General features: G+C 40.5%; 1 protein-coding gene across 2 annotated transcripts in view; it reads right to left on the reverse strand.

Moving 5' to 3' along the window:
- Positions 1-10,000, reverse strand: part of LOC122813556 (phosphatidylinositol 3-kinase regulatory subunit gamma) — a 130,053-nt gene that overhangs the window by 40,600 nt on the left and 79,453 nt on the right. For both annotated transcript variants that reach the window (XM_044085942.1, XM_044085943.1), the window contains exons 5-7: positions 6,586-6,711; positions 6,167-6,309; positions 2,179-2,355 (exon numbers count right to left, since the gene is read on the reverse strand). In XM_044085942.1, the coding sequence (XP_043941877.1) occupies positions 2,179-2,355; positions 6,167-6,309; positions 6,586-6,711 (446 nt within the window). The remainder of the gene's footprint in view (positions 1-2,178; positions 2,356-6,166; positions 6,310-6,585; positions 6,712-10,000) is intronic.

The raw sequence follows: 10,000 nt of genomic DNA on the forward strand, positions 1-10,000 counted from the left end.
ACCTACAGCACGTCTTTAAAACCCTAAAAAATATATATAACATGGGGGACTTCATGGAGCACTTTATAACAAAAGGAACAATCAACAAAGGTCTACAAGTACACTTTAGGAACCTCAAATATCCCAAAATAGCATGATCACAGGGGCGCTATAGATGGCCAGGATCGCCTTCAGATTTGCAATACTCAAAACTGTGCAGGGCTAACATTAACAGTAAAACTCTTAAAGATAGGTTATTGTACTGGTAGCCAATGCATACTGTGCAATATTGGAGCAGTATGAAGGTAGTCAGAAATACCTGTAAGGAGCCAAATCAGAACTACATGGTGACCATCCAGTTCAGTGTAGGAAGCCCTAGATACAGTAATTAACCCAAGTGAGAAGAAAAGTAAACACGCAAATCACAGGAATGTCCTTGGTGGGGGAAGGGGCCAATGGAAGGGAGATGTGCTCAGATGGAGATAAGACGTCCTGGCACAGGATGCTTGGTCTCCACGTGTCAACCTGTTGCCTTGAACCGCTCCAAGCTATTTCACCTTATCTGTAAATTCCAGATTAGGCTCATCACAACCATAGATGAATGTAGGTTTTAAAGCCAGACAGTTTTGTTCCTTTGAGTGGCATGCATACTCATCACCAGTGTCTTACAGGTGAAGACTGATGTCTAGATGACTATGAAGACTTGGATGCATTCTGTATAGATATTGAGATGACTATGAAGATTTGGATGCATTCCAAAGTCCTTACTCCGGTGATGTACAAGTTACATTTTGTCCTCTGAGAAGCAGAAGTTAACTTGGATAACATCTGTAGAACAATGACAGCAAATACTTTTCTGCTAATGAATTCTCTCAATGGAAACATACACGAGACAGAAAACAAAACTGGCCTGGAATTTGACCACAAAGGAATCTGCAATGAGATGCTTGGTTAGGATGTTATTCTGCTTAGTTGGAGATTAATGAAGGCATTCACATTCTAACAAGCAGAGTGAGGTGAATCTTGATGCCTTCAAGCTGCAAAATGGAGTCCTTCCAAACAAATGGCATTAGGGGGTGGGTGATGAAGTAAGGTTCCGCATCCTTCTTTCCAAGTTTACTACTTCTGTTGAAAAGGCGGAGGAGCAACAGGTCAGTTTAGGATTAATTTCATGACCCTACAAGCTGAAAAAGACATCATAAAGAGGGAAGCTAGAAGAGGGGGATGTCTCCCCACATAAAGGGTTTTCTCATCCTTGTCTCAGATACAAGAAACACTGGATCCTCAGAATTTGCTTCCCAGTGGGAAACAAGGAGGATGCAAGATACTCCTACTACCAGCCCTAGCAGGGCCTGCCCTTGGATCTGATGCAATACACAAGCAGCCAATGACTTTCTCAAAGCACTACTACTCCTTAGGGTTCTGACACTGGAGGCAGTGCACAGGCCTTAGATGTTGAACAGTGCATGCATACTAAATGTCCGAGTCATCTCCATAGGACAAACGAACATGGAAGGACCACACTGTTTTAATCTTTTGAGCTGATACTTCCTTTGCTTTATATGTAGGTGGAAAGGCTGAAGCCCAGAGTTTGACCACCAACGCTTTGCTTAGGGATTCAAAGGGACTGGCACTGAGCTTTTCAAATACAGTTGAGCTTCACAAGCTCAGCATGCGAGTTTCAGTGATGTCGGCCAAGGTGGTTTTTTTTTTTTTTTTTGGGGTGGGGGTGCATCTCTCAAGTGTCTTGAGAAACTATCACTGTAAAAGTGAAGGTGGCCTTGAACTTGTGTTACACTCAGCTGCAGGTGGGTCAGCTAAAGTGCCGACACCTACTAACAATAATGTTTCACGCTATCCTCTTTATCCACTCAGTAAAGACAATGCCTTGCAATCTTGTGGTTGTGATTAGACCACAGAAGCCAAGGAAGCACTATGAGGTAGGCATTTTTGACAAAAGTTAGAGGACATTCAAAAAACATACATTCTGTTCAAGACCACAAGGTGCACAAGTAGCAGAAAAGAGCTGAGTGAGCCCTTACAGTCCAAACAGTGATGCCATGTGTTACGAAAGACATTCATGTCCCCAAGCACTAGGAAACAGAATTTCAGCAAATCCAACATTGCAGAGCCTTAAAATTTAACTCTCAGAATTCCAATAGGACATGCTTTCCAACTGGACCTTACTTTATCACTTACACAAGATACTGGTCTCGGATTTTGCGAAGCTGAATGAGATCTGGTTTGGTACTGTTCATTTTCTTGTCAATTTCCCTATTGTCCAGTGCCTGTTTCTTCAAGTCTTGTTCAAGACGTGTCTTGCTATCATGAATCTCACCAAGCCGTGACTTTAGTTTCTCATAGTTGTGCATTATTCTGTAAATAAAAGATATGGAGGTCAGAATGCAAAATGCAGCAGTGATCCTTTTTTAGACATGCAAATTACATGCAATTAAAACATTTCATAAATTATTCAGAATCCCTTACAACTTTACAGTTTTCTGCTACAAAAGAGGTTTATCAGCAGACCTTACTGTGTTACTAAAGTCTTTGATTCCAGCCAAAACATTTTTGGTTTAACAGGGCCAGCCATGTAACTAAAAACATTTTTGGTTTAACAGGGCCAGCCATGTAACTACTCTAAAACGTACACTTTCAACCTAGTCTGAGCAACTGTAGGAGCTGGGGAGAAACTGCCATGATGCAGCATTTACAGTGCAACCAAAAGGTACTTAATGCATATTTACCCATACGGTTTACTTCCCAGGACATCACAGTGCTGATAATCTGTTGTATTAGTTATATACAACACAAAGAAAAACAGCCGTGTGGGGGAAGAAGTGAACCAACAAATGTGCAACAAGTATACATGAAAAATCCAGTCACACTGGAGAAAGTTTGTTCAGGTAGGCTGATGTTAGAGAACACAGACATTACAGAAACACAGTACAGTTCTTATAAAAAGAAATAGAAATAAATTATAAAACAGAAGAAAAACATACCATTCAAGAAATGGACAGACAGAGACCTACACCCAGAGCAGAAAGAGAGACACAGAGAGAGAGAGAGAGAGAGAGAGAGAGAGAGAGAGAGAGACACACACACAGAGACAGAGACAGAGAGAGAGAGAGAGAGAGAGAGAGAGAGAGAGACAGAGAGACAGAGAGAGAGACAGGCAGAAGAAAGGGGGAACAGAGAGGAGGGGGAGACAGTGAGAAAGAGGGAGAAATGGACACGGAGAGAGAGAGAGAGAGAGTGTGTGTGTGCACTAAGACATATCCTGGACTGAAGACATCACAAAGGAGTCAGCTTGAAAATGCCTGGTAGGGGACTCGCTCTATTCAGACATTTCCCCCATTCTTTGTGACCACTGCAGCATCAATATACCTCAGCTTTCAATATGGTGTCCTTGACAACTGGCTAACTGCCTAAAGATCTATAACTGGAATGAATGGAGGATTCCTCCACCTCCTTCCACAAATGAGATAGGCAGTTCGGAGGGGGAAGAAGAGTATTCACTTGAGGCCAGTCCATGCTTAATATCTCAGGAGTCCAAAAGAAATATCATGGGGGGGAGTTTATTGCCTTGTTAGTCTTACAGAATGTGATTTTCAATTTTTAAGACTCCTCCTAGTATTAGCGGGATTTTGTGACTCCACCCCAATTAATACCAGGTATAAGTACATGCATGGATGTGAATGTGACAAAGGCAAAGGCAGGTGGGTCACCTACTCGTGCCACTTTGTCACTGGAACAGTACATCAGAGTGTGTATGTGGCAATCATTACAAAGAAAGGTAACATCAGATGGGTAACCAATTGGTGCCACTTTCACACTGGCATGAGTATATCTGTCTGTGATGTGTGTGCTCATCAGCATGTGCGTGTGTGCGCGCGCAGGGGGGGGGGTTAATGGTACAGTCAAAAGCATTCTACACTTCTCTGAATTATAAATGAAAAATGAAGCTCTCCTTTATCAGTCCACATCACTGAAAGAACCCACAATGACAGGAAGAAAAATAAATGCAACATTCCTCAAAATACCCACAAGCCTACTGGAGAATTGCACTTTAAGAAAGAGCTAAATATGAGAAAGTATGGCTCTTAACACATGTGCAAGTCATCACAAAATCTACCTCCCAGACAGTTCGCAGATAATCAAAATAAGGGAAGTTCTCTCCACAAAGAGACCAGTCACTAGTGGAGGTCCCCAGGGTTTGGTGCTGGGAACTCTCCTGTTAAGTATCTGCTTTTCTGAAGTAAAAGCCAATACAAAAGGGCTCTGGCTGACTAAGTTTGCAGAGGACTTGGCCATTCTGCAGAAAGGTTTGTCTCAATTAAAGAGTTGACCCAGCTGTTCTGGATTTGGAAATTTATGTGGACAGTGACCTATCTTTTGATGAACATGTGTCTACTGTTGTAAGAAAGTCCTTCTATGCTGCACAGCTTATCAACAAAGGGATTGTTTCTAGAGCAATGTCCCCTTTTACTCACCCCTCATTACGCCAGTCATTGAATATAATGCCCCTTTGGCATGTATATGTGCAGACGGGTCTACTTCAGAAGACTGAAAACTCAAAAAAGACTGAATCCCAAAAGACTGAAAATTCAAAATACTGAACGATGGAATTTGCCCCTTCTCAACTGTTGTGTGGTCTTGAGTTGGTATATACAGTTAGCAGGGGATGTGGGAGGCACAGCCCTCCACATGAAGGGTGCAGGGGGGCTTTGCCCCTGCATTAAAAATGTGTTCAGTATTTTGAATTTTCAGTCTTTTGGGATTCAGCCTTTTGGACTGTCAGTTTTCTGGGGTAGACCGATGTAGACACATGCAACAGATGGAACTCCCACAGAGGCACCTTATCAAAATGACAGAACATCTAAACATGTCCTACATGGATCAAAACTACAATCCTACAGAATGCTAAGAGGTGACTTGTGTCTGCCGTATAACACATCCTCTGACCCATTATTGACGGATTTACTGTACATTAGCAAGTCAAATGCACAAATACTTGGTCTAGGGATCTAAACTTGTGCAACGTCACCTCACCAGAATGGCTTGGAGGGACAGGACCATGGTTATGGAACAGACTCCTCATCCACATAAAACAAAGTTCATCCCTGCCCACATAAAACAAAGTTCATCCCTGCCCATTTTCAAGTGCAACACAAATCTATGAATGAAAAGCAAATTTGCCCCAGGACTGCCCCCCGTACTACTAATGAACAATGCAGCTGCTACATACATTATCCCATGCATTCATCCCCTCACATTATCTATGGTATGATCCCAGTTATTCTCTTTAGGGGTAATATATAATTTATCAACCACAAGATGGGCAATGCCAATCTATAACCGAATGGGAAAGGTTATTTCAAGCACAAAAAGGGAAAGTGTCTAGGCTTAAAATGGCCATCAAGGGCAGCTAGCCTAGCACTTATATAAGAACCTATAGAAAGAGTACCTTTACCTCATCAGCCTCTCTAGGTTTCTAAAACATTCACTTCAATCTACAAGTGACACTGCTAAAACTCAAAGGCTTCATAAATGCATGTAACATGAACTATATGAAAACTATATGAAATCTCTAAGAAGAAAGATTATTAGGCTCTGGAGAAAATTACACTTCATTTATGAAAAGTAGGACAACAGAAGGGAAAATGACACAGTTCTACTTTCAGTTAAGACAAAGAAAAGTACCATATTTAAGTATTCGTGCTTTAAAAGATGCTTAGACTCAAGTATAAATAATATGGACCATGTCTAATGAAGGAATCAAATGTTGGATCGACCGGTAGAGTAAGGTATCTTCAAGTATCTTTAGTATGTCAAATCAGCTCAGGTCTTAGAAACAGAAAATACAGGTCTAATATACCAAAGCACGATTACTACTGTATCAGCATTTTTCTAACTCATGACAGTAGCTTTACTTTGGAATAAACTGCCCACTTCAGTGAGGTAGTCAAAAGTCATTACCAAATTTAGGTCTAATTTAAACTAGGTAGGTGACTTGACATTTTATACAGATTTCAATGTTCCGCTATGGTTGTTTTGACCAGAGCACTGTAATGTTACTTATGAAGTTGTTATCAACATCCCCCCTTTACCTCAGAGTTTTGGGTTCTGGGTGGTCTGATGAATATTATTTTTCAGTGTAACTGCTGTAAACAAATCTGAAATTTACCGTTCAATTTCCTTTTCATTCCCTTCTCTTTGAAATCGTTCTATGTATTCTTTGCTGTACTGCTCCTGTGTATGGCACTGCTCTTCAAAGATTTTGATAGTTTCTTTGAAAGCTTCAATTGCAGTTCTTTTCATCTGGATTTCCTAAAAAGCAGAGAAGGTTTTACTTTAGAAACTATGATAACAGTGGGGATTGCATGTGGCTGCATTTCCTATTTGTACAAAATAAGCAGAAAACAAAGACAGTATGCAGTTTGCTTAAAATGCATCAAATAGGTGAACTAATTAGTTTTCTGATGTCAAACAGAACTTGACCAAGCAAAGCAAGTTTATGAAGCAAGAGAAAAAAAATTCTTAACGCTGAACTCCTTCAAGCAAACCCAGATGCAAAACAGAGATAGAAAACTGAACAAGACAAACCTGTGAAGTCTTTGTATAATCCTCATACAGCCGGTCATATTCTTTGCTCTTTTCTTGATACTGACTGTGATACTCTTGAAGCTTTTTGCCAACTGCATCTATATTATCTTCTTTAACTAGCTGATCCTACAAAGAAACAGTGAAAGTGTTACAATGTACATCTCACTAAACGTATCATATATTACTCCTCAACATAGTCCTGCACCCTAAATGCGTTGTCACTTCTAGCCAAGTGAGGAGCTTATGATCAACACTGGCTGACTGTTGAGATCAATGCATAGCGTTAACTATTTTCACACCTAAAAGACAATAAATTGTGTGCCCTTATCTCAGTAGTAGATGCGCTGTGAAGACAGAGTGGGTTACAGAAGTACCGTAATTCTGTACAAGAGAAGATGAGTATACTTCCAAGGAATGTCTTATGCAAGAGAGGTCTTTGTGGCAGAAACATAGGATAGCAGTTAAGAAAGGCTTGGCTTGATGGGGTGGAAGTTCAGGGTCATGTTTTATTACTAGTACCTCATTGAGGGTTATAAGCACATTTCACTTTATCAGGTTCTAGCAGGTGTACTATGGTTTGCTCACTATAGAAAATGAGCTTCCAAGATGCAGACAGCAAAACACCAGAAATAAAATCAATCTTGGATTTGGTAAGACTCTCAGCATTATACCATCACAGATTACCACAAAACCAACAGTAGCATAGACTACTGTGCAAAGGGAAAAATGAAGGAAACAAAAACCCAATCTGACATGGAGGAAGAGGTTTTAAGCTTTACAGATCTAAATGGACAAGGTCTGCAGCTCTAAGAGTCCCCATAAGACTGCAAACAAAGGGAAAGTCAGGGGCCAAATGAACATGGTTATCAAAGCTGTATATCTAAAGTTTAACACAAATGCAAATGCAGCATGCAACTTTTAAGCAAAAAAAGAAACTTGCAGCTGTAGTATTAAAGAGTACTTTGCAGAGGGAGGGGTAAATACTAACTCCATTGCTAAATACAAACTATCACTGAACATCAGAGAAGGGGAACTCTCCAAGGTACTCCCATCTTAGCATTAATACATATCAAACTTAGTTAAGTGGAAGTGCTCTCGCCTCTTTGCAAATGTGTGAAAAATTCTGTTTTGTTCCCCATGAGTAAGCCAGGACCAAAGCTGGCAGTGTTACTAGGAGCACCAAATATCACACATGGTTCTAATACCAAAAGGACAGTAATAAAGGAATCTTTGTAACTACATCAAAAATACAGTAAGGAAATGTAGTTGAGAACTTTTACAGTACAAAGACATTACAGACCACAGGCAGAACCAAAAGCAGACCTTGAACAATGATCATTCATTCCCCCCTACAAATGGAAGAACAGTTGAAACCACAGATTACGTACACTGGATGACCAACACAGGGCTCATAATATCTTCATTTTTCTGATTTGTCAGACTGGGAGGGGTGCATGTTATAGCCATATATTCTGCTGATAACAGTCCAGAAAAGTATATGCTCTAAATGTCATTAATCATAATAAGACAAGCAGACATGGCGGATGAGCAGCACATCCTAAGTTTGACAGCTTATTTCTATTAGTCCTCTGTTTTGCCACTTCAGATCTGATGCCAAGAAATGAGTGAATGAATGGCCAATGGACAACATGGCTGGATAGTCACAAGGTGGGAATACAAAAAAGACAATATTAAACAAAAAAAATTAAGAAATCACTATTTTATAGCCATTAATTATTCAATAACTTCATATGAAGCATGACTTTCAGAGCAGGTACAGTTGTGTGATAGTTACCATGACTCTAAATGTCAGCCCAGATTACTGAAGGAGTATTTCATCACACATGAGAAGTACCCTGCAAAATTTACCAAACACCTGACCAGCATAACAAAGCTTGGGCAACTTCCTCTCTGTACACATGCCACATGTCCCAAGCCTGAGATTTTGTAGCAGTATACAAAGATTTTCATACTTGTATGCCCCTTAGGACTTTCTTGCCCCAAACAAGAAGAGGGAAGGCAAAGAAAGAAGGTTTACATTCCAGTAGGAAATGAGGACATGTATACGAGGTACAGCTTGGCCAAAAGCAAGGAAAAATAATGTAAAAAAAAAAGGCATTACTGTTATGGCAGGTTCTTAATCAACTGGATTATGTATTTCATTGATTACAGTTGCATAGTTCATTACATACTGGAGGATTCCCAAAGCTTTTTAGAGCGTCTATGTCTGCTCTGAGTTTGCTCAGGTAATCTGCCACAATATTCATCACTGTGAGCATGTCCACTGCCTGAAGACAGATTGTACTGAATGGCTGCCTCCCAGCCTGCCATGGCAAGTCTGCAGAGATGATTTTTGTCCTTACTTGTTTGTTGATGGTCTACATTACAGTGGCATTGTCTGCAAGGATTCAGACAGTTCCTGGAGATCGGAGATGTAGAGACTGCATAGCCAGGATCAGGACTTTTTCCTTGAAAATTATGTGGTGTTTTCTGTCCTGTCCAGACCAAACCTCTGGTACCTCTACCCTTCACTGAGCATGCTCCCAAAGCCAGATCCAAATCACCTGTGGAAGCTTCCTAGCAAGGACAGACAACTGGAAAAGGCATTCCTGGATTTAGTAATATATGGAATCTGAAGTTCAGAGATGGTAGTGTTTTGCCGAAATAGACTAGATACCAATGAATCTTCCTCATATGGAATCTGGCAAAAAATATGCATAAAACCATGTACCCCAGGGCTCTTAATATCTCCCTTGCAGAGGTCAATTCTGGGGGAAGACAGAGATTGGAAGTAGGCAAACAGAAATGGCATCTTGTTCAGGAGAAAGTGTTGAGATTGGATCCTAAAAAGGCTAGATTTTGAAATGACTGAAGGACAGAAGTTAACTATGAACTCAAGGCAAAGAAAAAGGTCCATGACAACCTTAAGATCAAGGAAGAGCTAGCCTTTCAAAGAAGCAAGGCCTAAAGGAGATCAGGGATAGTTATGAATACCCTGCAGCAGGTTATGACTGGAGATAGTCATTTGGGGCTTCAGAGACCAAAGGGCAAAACAGAAAGTTGAAAGTAAAATTGTAAGGCACAACATCAAGATTTTCCTTTTTTGTGCTCTGAGTGAATGGGAATATGCAGATACACATCCTTGAGGTTCAGAATAAGTAAAAAAAAAAAAAAAAAAAAGATTGAGAAAGAACACTTGAAAGCAAAATCTGAAGACAGCATCTTGAACTTTGGTACCCTTAGAAAAGTGACAGGATGACAAATCCAGAATAGGTCTCCATGTGCCTTCCTCTCTTTATGCCAAGAATTCTCCTGGTGGATGGGAAATGCAGAACTCCTTTTTCAGCTTTGGAAAAACTAGGTGTTCTTGGTTTGGGGGCACTTCTGGAATATTCAGATGGGATGAAGGAGGAGT

The sequence above is a fragment of the Protopterus annectens genome, chromosome 10.part0 (assembly GCF_019279795.1).
Source record: "Protopterus annectens isolate FY-2018-M chromosome 10.part0, PAN1.0, whole genome shotgun sequence".
In the NCBI taxonomy this organism is placed as follows: Eukaryota; Metazoa; Chordata; order Ceratodontiformes; family Protopteridae; genus Protopterus; species Protopterus annectens.